General features: G+C 44.6%; 1 protein-coding gene across 5 annotated transcripts in view; it reads left to right on the forward strand.

Annotated features, from left to right (window-relative positions):
• Positions 1–12,220, forward strand: part of tbkbp1 (TBK1 binding protein 1) — a 45,348-nt gene extending 33,128 nt beyond the window's left edge. For all 5 annotated transcript variants that reach the window (XM_066698843.1, XM_066698845.1, XM_066698847.1 and 2 more), the window contains exons 8-10: positions 6,734–6,849; positions 8,008–8,780; positions 9,140–12,220. In XM_066698843.1, the coding sequence (XP_066554940.1) occupies positions 6,734–6,849; positions 8,008–8,780; positions 9,140–9,268 (1,018 nt within the window). In that variant the 3' untranslated portion in view covers positions 9,269–12,220. The remainder of the gene's footprint in view (positions 1–6,733; positions 6,850–8,007; positions 8,781–9,139) is intronic.
• The last annotated feature ends 921 nt before the right edge of the window (positions 12,221–13,141 follow it).

Below are 13,141 nucleotides of genomic sequence, written 5' to 3' on the forward strand. Positions count from 1 at the left end.
GTACCTTTGCATTCTGTCTACTTCCTTTATCTCGAAGGTGGTGGCAGGGAGGGAAAGGGGAAGAGAGAGAGAAAGAAAGTGAGAGGAGGGAGACAGACAGACAGAGAGAGACAGGCAAGAGAGGGAGAGAGAAAAAGAGGGATAGTGGAATAGAGCGAGAGCTGGATAGAGAGAGAGTGAGAGAGAGAGAGAGCAGTGCAGGCTGCAGATAAGATCAGGACAGGGCCTCTGAGAGCCCAGAGCAGTGACTTGCACATTCATTAATAGGGTGTATATTTAATAAAAATAGACTCTATAAGGCAGTTTATGGGTCAGAGAAGCTGCCATGCGTACTGGGACCATGTGCAGTGCTGGAGTTTTTTTTTTGATGATGTTGATGTTTCAGTACGAGTGCCTTCCCACACTGCACAGCCCCACTGCTACACACATGTGCTCGATACTGTGTGTCCTGGTGGTGTGGAGCCAGCAAAAATGTCTCCCTCTTGTCCGCGGACTGGACACGGATGGCGGTGGGATACTGCTGTTGTCTGTGCTCTTACTTTTTCTATTTGACTGTTTGCTTGCTTGTTTTAATAAGGTGCTTTAGTCCCTTTTCTTTCTTTTTCTGAGATATGCTGTCAGAAGGCACTGTGATGCTGGTGCTCAGTTTCCAAATTATTTCAGACCAAAGCACCCATCTCTCAGTGTAACAGTGTTTGTCGTCTCGGCATGAACTTCAGAGCAGGAGACAAAAACAAAAACGAAACGAAGCACAGCACAGCACAGCAGAGTAACAACATGAAAAAACAGATAATAATAGAAACCGTGATCAAATTAAATACACGCGTTAGGAGGGTATTTGAATAAAAAGAAAATTGATGTAGGTGGAGTATAATTTCAGTTGTCACTGTTGGCGAGAAGTTATTTTTAAGTCTGAGGTGTAGGAAATATGTGAACATTGTTAATACCCCTCAATCAGTTAGTTTCATTTCTTTTTTTTAATCATGCAAAGATATAATTTTAATTGTCACCTTATATCTGATGATCTTTGCATATAAAATAATAATCCTGAATGCTGCCAGTCAGTCGAGACTTCTTTAGTGGTACATTCAGTGCAGTCCCTTACTGTGGAATATAGGGCCTAGCAAAATAAATATTCGTTGCAGGGTACACAACATTTATTCAGGATTATCAGATGAAGCAAAGTCCATATTTTTTCCATGAGTTTTAATGTATTATAATTAATTTCCTAATCAATCCTAAAATAACTGACACCCTTCCTATTTTGCAATTCATGAGTGCCAAATGAGACGGTCTTCCACACGTGAAAAAATTATGAGCTGTCAGCGAGTTGGGTAGGTGCTGCAGAAGTTTAGTAGCGAGGCAAGTGATCGCAGGCTCGGTGTCAGTGTAACGAGATGTGAACCGGTAGACGTGCCGCGTGGTTTCTGAGTGCGGAGAAGGCGTTCAGACCCTGTGTTTCTTCCTCTGTGGGCCAGTGTGCGCTGTGAAGGAGATCCAGTGTTTGGAGGGGTTTGTGTTAATAGCTGGTCTTACTTTTTTTTTTTTTTTCGGTTATCTTTCATCATAATAATAATACATTTATTAGGAGATGCTCTTAGCTTAGAGTTCATACAAGAAACGCTTCAAAGCCTTACAACGTGCAGTAATAAAAGACAAAAGACAATTTGTTTCGTGTTCCTCTCTTGCCCCGTGTCTACTGTGGGGCTCTGGCGGTGTTTCTGCTCCAGTGAGTGCCGGCCGGTGTGGGGCTGTTCCACTCCCTGGCTGTTGTGATAGAGAGGGTTGCATTTATTATTTGGTCCCTTGTGTTGCTCGTGGAGCTGTTGCTTTTGGCGGAAGTCAAATCTCTGAGCCTGCCTGTCACTCACTGGTGGCACACACAAGGTTCTGGTTTGTTCCCGTTCTAGGTAAGACGTTGCAATATGAGTATCCAGTAAAAGAAAAGTACTACCAGGTTTATTTATTTCTTTATTCATTTATTTATTGGCAGATGCCCCTATCCAGGGTGACTTACACAATGTAAGTGCAATACAAAGTGCAAAAATAGTCATTAAACATTACAAATTCCAATTAACAAATTACAGTTCAATTCCAAGCATAATGCATTTTACAAATTCCAATTTACACATGTGTATACAATATATGAGGTCTTACATAAATTATTCTTAATTATTATTAATAGTAGTAGTATTTATGCTACTAATGAAGGGGTAAATCAATCGGGAGTAAAAAAAAATGCAATAAAGACAGATTTCAAGATGACAGAAATACTTTTGGGTGCTTGTCCTAATGTTAGTGATGTTAAGGGTTGTACCGCCTTCACACATAGAACTAACCTGTAGCTCTTAAAGGTAAAATAACAACTATTAATATCTGTGACTTTCGCACAAAAAACTAAAAATAAATTAATTAATTAAAATGCAGTTCTTTTATAAAGGCTAGTTGGCTAACTGGACTCTTTTGAAGAGAGAACCACTACGACCTTAAGATTAGGTGGCTCTTGTGGTTAACAGGCTTTGCTTTATGGGGTTGTGTTGGGGTAGTATTGGGGGTAATGGGGGTGTTTCAGCTGATTTAATCATTTTGCCCATCCGCCCACTGGGCCAACACAGCGCCAAAGTGAGGCAGGCCTGGTCACTGTGAAATGGGGAGACTGTGATTCATGCGGCTGCTATTGTATCCCTGTTAACAGCCGCCCCCCCCCCCCCTCGCCTCACCTGCGTCACTGGGTTTTATTCGAGTGTTTTTTCAGAGCGAAGCAGAAAAAAAGGCCTAGCTGCAGTTTTTATTTTAATTCTCTCCATTTTGAAGGAATTCCAGAGAACTGCACCCACTCACGCTCACGCACAGGCATTCACACTCACACTCACACTCACACACTCACACTCACACACACACACACACACACACACACACCTCCTCAAGCTCACTCACACACACGCATTCGCACTCACACACACACTCGCTTACACACACACTCAGATGTACAGTTCTACAGCTCCCCATTATACATTGTGTAGTAAATAGGCCTACACACATTTTCAATATTTGATCTCATGTATGAATTATAAGTGTCCTTTAGCAACTGTAATATTTTCTTCCTGCCCTGTAGTAACTCTAGTGCACTATCAGGACACCCTGTAATACTTCATTCATTAATTCATTAGATACATCTTTGATTTTCTATCGTGTGTCAATTGGAATATTATAAAGCTGGTAGCTTGCAGCCTCCAAAACTACTTCACTCATTTGTATGTGGGGTGAATTATCTGTTGTATTTGCCAAAATAAATAAATAAATAAATAAATACATGTGGGAAGATGAACAGAAGGAAATGTAAGATGTCTCAAGGGTTGAGATTCAACATCTCCTCTCGTGCATTTCCGTGATCTCTCCTGTTTGAACAGTGTGTTTTTGTTAGTCTTTAGAGATGAGTGTCGAAGGGGGTGTGTGTGTATGGTGGGGGGGTGTGGGGGTCTGGCAGTGTTTTACAAATCCTTATGTGAAACAGTAAGCGTTTTCTTGCCAGCAAAACTGTTACAAGAAACGTGGGCGGCAAACATTATACAACCTGCCCCCCCCCTCCAAAAAACCATCCTCCATATTTTACAACACACATTAAAATGTTTTTGTATTTATTTTACTGTATATTTATTATGTAATGAATTCATTTCTGTAACAGTTAAGAACAGCATTTGCAATTACTGCTGCAATGAAGGCATTTGGGTCTTGATTGTTTTGGATGCGCTTGATATCTATGACGAATAACATCCTGGGCATTATACTGGGGCTGAGGTAATGGCTTTTTGGTGGAGTATGTGCAACTTCGTAGTGGCAGAAGCGGGAAAAGACAAACCCCCCCACAGAGACGCTGAGAAGTCTCCGCTGGGTGAGATGAGGGTCTCGTGTTGATCTGTGAAAACACTTATTTATTTCTCACCTGTAGCCCGCAGATGAATCACATTTCTGATCTGTGTCTGAAGTGTGCGCAGCTGAGGAAGTGAGGGCCGATCAGCAAAGGGTAGCCAGGTTGCAGATGTTTTATTTTAGCATGAGTGACATCAGTGGAGTAAAAATACTCAACTTATTCGCAGCACATGGGGCCTGCCACTGAAGAGACTTGAGTGTGTTACATACAAATCTAGGTTCTATAAGAACAATAATGGAAATAATCCACTAGTCACATATTGACTGGGACTTGGCCTGGGACTTTCTGTGGCCGAGTCTCTGCGATGTAATGGTTTTAACAACAAAATATTTAATACAAGATAATTCAGTTATATGGCAAAATGCAGCAAATTAACTTCATGAAAATTGTAAATTAAGAAATTGGAATTTAGATTTTTTTAACACTTTAAGATGGTTAAATGATATCTCTCACAGGGTTTTACCATATTGGTTTTTACCTATAACAACATCTACATGGTAACTGCATCCTGTGTCTACATCCATAAATTGTTGTTAATATTTTCCTCGCTCTAAGAAAGTAAATACTACAATAAATGTATACATACATACATACTTAAATTTAACAAACATCTGCAGGTTAGTAAAGGTATATTTAAAAAAAACTCATCAGTGCCACAGCCTGTTTTCCCCTGTGCACATCACCCTCCACTCTTAGTGGCTCCTCGGCTCAGGGGCCGTGTGCTGCATCTGCACTTGCGTTCTAATCCATCACCATCTAGTGAAATATCTTGGTTTCCGAGGCACAATTAGCACATTGAGTCAAGTTATAATAAATACAAACATGTTTTCTGCAATTGGTTAAATCCATCAGATAAGAGAGAGCTTATTGAGGTTTGAGACAGTCATTATCGCTGCTCCTGTGACAATCTCCTCTGCCACGGTGCCTCTATCTGCCTCCACAGATACAGACTGATAGTCAGCGTTGCCTTGAAATTGTGCTAAATAGGCTTAAATTAGATCGTGTGATTGTGTTCAATCTTGAGATAAAATTCAGTGAGGTTTTTCATTACTATTATTAATGTTAGAATGTTAATTACCCACAGTTGCAAAACTCAGTCACTAGGTTTAAAAACCTGAAATTGCTATGAAACACTAACCTCAGATTAAATAAAAAAAGATTATTTTTTATTCTTAATATAATTTATTAGTAGTAGTAGTATTAGTTGGATTGATCATTTGTATTCAAATTGTATTTTATGCAGAAAGTGGTCCACAAATGCTGAAAAAAAACACAATCTTTTACTAAAAAACAACAACCTGAAGCTCTTGCATTTTACAATCTCAAATTAAGAAAATCACTTTTGTTCATTAGAGGATGTGGTATGCGAGCAGAGAGTGCTTTCTTCGGTATAGGTGTTGGTTCCTTGCAGGGCTTTTGTTTACCTGTAAAGAAGAACATTAGCATTAGAGAAGTTATTCTGCAACTTCAGAATTTGAAACGTTTTTTTTGTTCTATAATTAAGTGATGTGATGTTTAATCTCTCTGTGTTACTTTGTATTAGATGGTGAAGCATTCAAAATATAAATCTGCCTTTTTATGTTCTCACAGGGGTGGACTGCGTTTACATTGTAAACACAGCAGAGAGTGTACACACCTACAGTATTTATGCATTAGTTTATTTATTTATTTATTTAGTTCAGATGTATCTAGAGGCCTCAGTTAAATGTAAATGCACCAGACCTTGTGTTTTTGGCTTTTTTAATTTTGTATTTATTATTTGTTATTTTAGTTCTATACGTGACCTTTGCACAAGAAAAAACAAAAACAACCAACAACATTGAAATAAACAGCACAGAGAGACTTGGTGAATGTGACCCTTGCTTTGCAGCTGCTGCTTTCTTGTCGACGCATCTATTTTTAGAAATGGCTTTCTTCAGACAGGCACACTTCAGTACAAAGACCAGCTCTGACCTGGGCACAGCTGGCTGCCACACAGAGACGTGGCAGAGAGCAGCTCTAGACTGCGATAGTGGCTCAGTGTGCAGGACCCGGCCACATGCTAGGGAACAAGTGTATGAGAAGTAAAAACACCAGCACTGTTGCAATGCCACAGTGAAGAGCGCACTCGTTTGAAATAGAGGCTCCCAGGCAATGTTTTTTGGTGTTTCAAAAGCATTTGCCAAATTATTTTTTTGGGGTGGGTGGTTTGTGCTGTTGTGCTGTACATAAAACAAAAGTGCTGAAAACAAACAATCTGAAAAAACAAAAGATAGAACAAAAGTTTTCACGCGGTCTCGTGTTTTCATAAAAGGTGTTTTTGTCATCTGTTAGTTTTTGCTTTAATTTCTGTTTTAAAGCCAGACTGTGAATATATTCTGAAATTGAGTCATTTGTACATCTTGTACACCTTCAATTGCCCTAAATGGCAGGAGATTTCAGTCTGTAGGTGATGAGAAGCTCATAGTTTTCTCTGGACTGCTGTGTGTGGAAGTGGCACTCGAATTTCAAGCAAATGGCCTAGAGTCCGACTTGTGGCAAATACTAACACACATATATACTGATGATGCATTTTAATATATAGCAGGACAGACAGTATGGTTAATTCAAATGGACTGGCAGTCACCCCCATCTCTCTCTCTCTCTTTCTCTCTCCTGCCTTTCTCCTCTCTGCCTGCCCTCTGTCTCCCCCCCCCCCCCTCTCTCTCTCTCTCTCTCTCCCCCCTGCTTGTCCTCTCTCTGCCTCCTCTCTTCCCTCTGCCCTCTCTCGCCCACCCCCCCGGCTGTTCCGTCCGGCCTGACGGCCTGTTGCTCCTCTCTCAGGGTGAATCTGGCGCTGGCCTACACCGAGCTGACTGAGGAGCTGTGTCGGCTGCAGACCCTGAGCGCCAAGCAGACTGAGATTCTGAGGAAGGTGTCCCAGGAGCAGGCCAGCCCAGGTACACTGTCTGACCCTCGCCATGAGCCCAACACTGACCCCGGCAATGACACTGATACTGACCCCGATGTGACCCCTACCCTCATCCCCTTCCTGACCCCAACCCTCAGCACTGGCCCTGATCCTGACACAGGGTGAGGGAGAGACTCGAGTAGCAAGACACACGCTCACACCCAGTGATAACCTTGCTGTCACGGCACTCGCCTGTGCTGAGCTTTGTGTATACACTCTACTAACGATAATACAGTGATGTACTTTTGAACACTTAGACATTCGCACAAATAGAAACCATGAAAAAATAGACAAACAAACAAATACATGGCAATCTCACCAGCACACACAAACACGCAGACAGAAACAGAAACACATGCAGTCTTATGAGCTGCCCCTTTGAACCCGGCTGTCCTGGCTTGAGATATTTGATATGTATGTATCTGTGTATGCATCTGTATCTGTATCTGTATCTGTATCTCTGTGTGTAAGCATGTAAGGAATTTAAAGAAATGTAAAGAAAAGAACTACAGGAATTAGTCATCAGGACTAATTAGTTAGGTGTCAAGATAAGCGAAGTGCAAAGAATCCCCCTCCTACCTTACACATACACACGCATACACACAGACACACAAACACACACATACACAACCACAAGCTCGGTCTTCCTTTGATATACTACACAGAGTAGAAAACGGAGAGAAGGACTGCTGGTTCAAAGATAAGGAAGTGTTGTTTTTTCTAAATTACTGACAGCTTTTCTTCTAATTGCAGGAAATACAAACGCACATTTAATCTGAACTTTGAGCATTTCACCAAATGCTGCTTAAAAAAAGAAAAAAGAAAAAAACAAATATCTTCATGAAGTTTATTTAAAAAACAAACAAGCCAACAGAAACACAAACAGCCCTTTACAAAAGTGTGATTTTCATTTTTCTAATTATAAACCATCCTTTAGATGAAGTATAAATCTGTACTCCTCCCCTCCTCACCCACATTGCCGTTGACCCATGAAATTTCCCCAGGCAACAGGGACCTAAATGTGCAGGTGAGGCATTGAAATCCCCGACCCAGATTCCAATGCAGTAGGTAAATGCAGCACAGATCTCCATAGCTGCGTCATCTAGTGTGTCCCTGCAGCCGTAACCCTACTCTCTGTCCCCCCCAGTCCAGCGGCACTCCCCAGTGCTGCAGCAGCGGCACTCCCCCAGCCCACAGCGGCACTCCCCAGCCCCCCAGCGCCGCTCCCCGGTGCCGCAGCGCCTGTCCCCGGATGTTCACCGCCGCTCTCCGCTCCCGGAGATGAGTGACGGCCCGGCCTCCTACTCTAGCCGGCCGCCCAGCCACCACCTGCGCGCCAGCTTCCAGGGCCGGCGCAGCTACTCCGAGGTCAGCGACCCCTCCGCCTATCAGCGGCCGCCTCGGTTCCAGCTGGACCCGGTGTCCACTCTGCCCAAGCCACGGCCGTACGGAGAGGGCTACCTGAAACAGCAGCATCACCATCACTCCCCCCACCACCACCAGCAGCAGCAGCATCATCAGCCGCAGCACCCGGCACAAGCTCCGCCCTCCTCTCCGGTGCAGGGGGGGGGCGGCGGCAGCGTGGCCAGCAGCCCCCGCCACACCAGGGAGCTTCCCTTCCCTCTTTCCGAGGTGCACCACCTGCGGTTCGAGCAGCCGGCCCCGCCCCCTCCGCCTCCACCGCCCACGCCCCCCTTGCCCCCCCAGTCCTCAGAGGATGAGGAAGAGTGGGCCTGCCCCCCCACCACGCCACCCGGCTCGCTGGGAGGAGCTGCTGCCGCCGCCGCTGCCGCCGCCGCCGCCATCCGGGGCCCATCCTCCTGCTCCACCTTCCCCATCCCTGCCGGCCCCAGCACCCTCACCTGCCACCCGGCAGCCTACCTGCATCCCGACCACGCCCAGTCCTGGCCCTCCATCAACGTGAGTAGCATCCCCCGCCCCACCACACACCAGTACTGTAAATCCTGTCTGTCATTCTGTGTAGTATATAATACTGCAGTAGCTGGTGTGTAGTATATAATATTGCAGTAGCTCAGGCCCTGGCGTTTGAGCGCTCTGCTCTCACAGGTTAATACCAGCGAAAACAGCAAGGGCCTGTTCCAAGCTTTTTTATGTTGTCACAGAGCTTGAGTAGGCTAGGAGTGTTTCTATGAGATTAGTTTAAAAAGCTTTTTCTGGTTTTCTGGTTTAAAAAGTGCAGCAGTTTTTTGTGTGGTTTTGTTTGTTTGTGATTGGCTAAACCTTAAAAATGTTAACCCCTTCGTTCTGACTGGCTGCAGCTGTGGATGGAGACAGAGGACAACGACATCAGGAGCTGCCCCCTGTGTCAGCTGGCCTTCCCCATCGGTTACCCTGATGACGCCCTGATCAAACACATCGACACGCACCTGGAGAACAGCAAGATCTGAGCGGCCCAGTGCCCCCTGCGGGACCCTCCTGGAACTGAATCTCAGATGCTGGTGGAGCGAGGACTCACCCCAGACTGGACTGTGGTTCTTTGGGGGGTTGTTATTTTGTTTGTTTGTTTTGCACTTACCTAAGATCTGAGAGGAGTTACAGCAGTTATTTCTGAAGAGGAAAAAAACAAATGAAAAAACAACAGAAGGAAACAACAAAGGGCCACAAGCTGCTGCACGACTGTGCAGTTTTTAATGAAGACTAATGAGGGAGGATCTGGAACGATCAGGGCGACTTGAAATATTTTGTTTATCAGGTACCTTCTGAAACGCACTCATAGCGTACTCGATGGTTTCATCTTCTCTCGTACCATTTGCGACAACTGTCAGGCATGCTCTTGCAAAATCACACCACACACACACGCATACCCACACGCGCACGCACACACATACACACCTACTCCAGGTTACTCTGCGGGGTAGGGAGGGGGCGAGGGGCAGAAGGAAAGATAAGGTTTTTTTTTTAACAAAACACTCCCCTTCACACAGAATACCGGAACCCGGAACATGACATGAAAGTGACGTCTCTTTTGAAAAGTCTGCCCGAAGTGCACACACGGACATGGCCATAGGTGGTCTCCTTGGGAGCTCCAGGGCCTGGATCCAACTGCACAAAACTCCCTGAGCGCTCAGTGAGATACAGCAGTTTTACCCTCCACTAAGGTATTATACTGATCATAATGAGCAATAACCTGGAATCACATAAGAACAACATTAGCACTAGGTGTTTTATACAGCTGGCTGCTCAATGCAGCTGCATTAAACACCTCATTATTCAATAATTTAACAATGTAATACAGAGGCTTTCCCCCTGGACAGCATAGCATGTGGACTCTGTGCATTGCTCTTGTCCTCGAGATTCAGTCCAGAATAAACCCAACCTGGGCTGGGCTGAGTGATGCAGCCGGACCCTGTCTCTGGTCTCTGCACACGAGGAGGGACTCGAAGGCACACAGTCAGTGTGGGATTTGCCCTATACCTCTCTGTGCCACCCTACAGGACAGACAGTCTGGTGCATTATACAAGCCCCTGATGCACAATAACTCAGCTACTCCTACCAATACTTCTTAGTCATAATAATAATGATGACAGCAATACTAGAAAGTGTTGACTGTAGGGACTCGGGCACATATTTTGCTGTGTTGCTTCCTGGCGAGGCCTGGCATCAAAGTGTACTTGCAGTTACAGTTTAATAATAATAATAATCAGTTTCTAACATTTCTATTTATAATACATCAAATGACTGCCTTTCCCTTTGCACTGTTGCACCAAAGAGTCCTAACCCAGGTTTGGCTGCCATTGCATGCCTGGCTATGGGGGCAGGTGTTACAGGAACTCTTTTATTCCTTTTTTTTTTTTTTTAGGCGCTTCTCTTTTCTTCTACATGCCCTGGGAAAGAACTTTTAATCTGGAATATGTGACAAACTATTTCCTAAGATTGGTTATTTTTATTTTATTTTCTTATTTTTACTATGATAAAGTAGTAGTGAAGCATGTATGAGCAAAGGCAGGTTTGATCTATTTAAAGAAATGAAAACAAATAAGGAGCTGTGTTTGTCTTCCTGGAGAGTCACAGTACCAGACTACACCTGTGTCCGTCACACACCGGTCACTGCTGCCCTGCGTCACACAGACCGGGCGAGAGGCAGCTGTCTCCGAGGGTCAGTCCTTGGCTCTCCCGCCCCCGGCCCCCCGTGATCACTGTCCGCATAAGTGCTTCCCAGCGCCATTCATTAGACTTGGGACACTAGAGAGTGCCAACTGGACCAAATCGCCCCTCGCCTGTCAGGAAGCAAGTAGACTTCAGAGGTTTGGATTTGGAGGGGGATGTTTGGGAGTGTGTGGGGGCCTCTTCCACTGTGCAACGCGCTGTTTCCAGACTCCAGTCCTGCTGCACCCACTAACCAGTATGTTTTTTTTTTTCTCTCTGCAACCAGTAACTGTCTGTGTGAACATCATCTCCGCTTTTAAAACTGTTGTTTTGATGTAAATCATTTTGAGATTTATTCATTATATTTCTTATGTTTCTAAACAGACACCCATATCCAGGGCAACAATATATCTTTTTTTTTTAACATACAATTATCCATTTAATGAATTAATTAGTTAAGGCATTTCCTAATGATGCTTTCAGATTGCTGGCTGTAAGTGGGTCTTCAGGAGTGCAACATGGACACAGTGCTACCATGTGCATGTGATACAGACTGTCCCCTGTCTATCTCCATACTCCAACAGTCTCACCTTCACACACTAACACACTCCAGCCACTATTCACAAAGAGTTAACTCAGGAGTTAAAGACGTTTCTCTCTCTCTCTCTCTCTCTCTCTTTCTTTTTTGCTGCCGTTGTTTGTTGTTGTTTGTTTGTTTGTTTTGTTGGTTTTCTCACTTACTCTGAGACCAATTTTCTCAAGCAAATCAGTCGCTGGTATGAACGTGCGCCCTGTGGCTCTTGTCAGGGCGGCTCTCTAAAAAGGAATGCACAGCCCTTGACAAAAAGCAGAGACTTTAAATAGATCAATCATTCAGCCAGAAGCAGGTAAATGGTCCAGCTTTTTCTTAAATAACTTGGGGGGGGGGCAAAGCTTTGTGAATATGGCTCCTCTGTTTAACACAGTGCTGGAATACCCCTGGGGACAGCAGAATTTCAGAGCTTAAATACAATAATACAAAAAATAATAATACATTTATTATAGCTCTGGTACTTCAACAGCTTATTGTAAGAGAGGCTTTATCTTGGGAGGGGTTGTGTGTAAATATTGTGGACATTTTCAATTAAAAGAACAAAACAAACAACAAAACAACAACAATTTTCCAACGTGCACCGAGATGCCGTCCCTGCACGAGATCTGGTCTATTTTCATACTGTTCTGTAGCGTTCAGTTAATAAACACCTTGCTCCTCAGCAGTCTCCCCGCCTGTCATTTGCAAAGGGAAATGGTTCGTTGCTGTGTCTGTGAAAGTTAATTGCAGCACCTGTAGATGGGTTAGTTGTGAGGTAGTGTCTGTATAATGCCTTGTGTCAAGTGCAGGTCGGAGCAAGACCATACGTAGAGTGATATGGCTGCTACGCCAAAAGACCATGACCCCCGACAATCATGTACACGATGATCCCTCTTACACCTGCTGGGCTGGGGACACTCCAGGGACTGGATCTGGAAAACACGACTGTCTGTGTGTGTGTGTTGGAGGAGGGGGTCTGACTCGGTGGAGCACAGCCCTGGAGAGACCTTGGAGAAACAGTTACTGCAGGTTCGCTCTGGGCAGTCCCAGTCCTGGATCACGGATGTGTGCTGTGTCATGTCCCCAAGGCGCTGCATATCGGGGCATATCTTCTGTGGCAGCCGCTGCATTCTGGCGGGAGACCCAACCAGGGTGTGAAACACAGTTTACCCCTTTGTCCTCCTTCTATCACATCCTCCCCAGAGGCTGAAACAACCGATTCGCTTTACTGTGCTTTGTGTTTTTTCTCTCCTATTTTCTTTTCCCTCTCTGTAACATCCATCACTGTGGCAGGTGCGAAGCTTGCTAACAAAATGGAGTGTGAACTGACTGACAGTTGTGAGGCGCTTTGTCGACCGGGGTGCTAAAACGAAATCGCCTTGCTGTTATAATTAATTATGTTTAATTAACGCGGGTCAGTGTTCCATTGCACCCACCCCTCCCACAACCTACACCCTCCTCCTCCTAGTGTGTGTGGTGCGGAGAGGGGGAGAGAGGCGCTTTCGGCCTAGCTTGACTTCAATCACCCCATAATTGGCAGAGACTACAGAGGTTAACATGAACACAATTAACGCCGAGCACGGCTGCCTCCCGCAAAATGTCA

The sequence above is a fragment of the Amia ocellicauda genome, chromosome 3 (genome assembly GCF_036373705.1).
Source record: "Amia ocellicauda isolate fAmiCal2 chromosome 3, fAmiCal2.hap1, whole genome shotgun sequence".
NCBI lineage: Eukaryota > Metazoa > Chordata > Actinopteri > Amiiformes > Amiidae > Amia > Amia ocellicauda.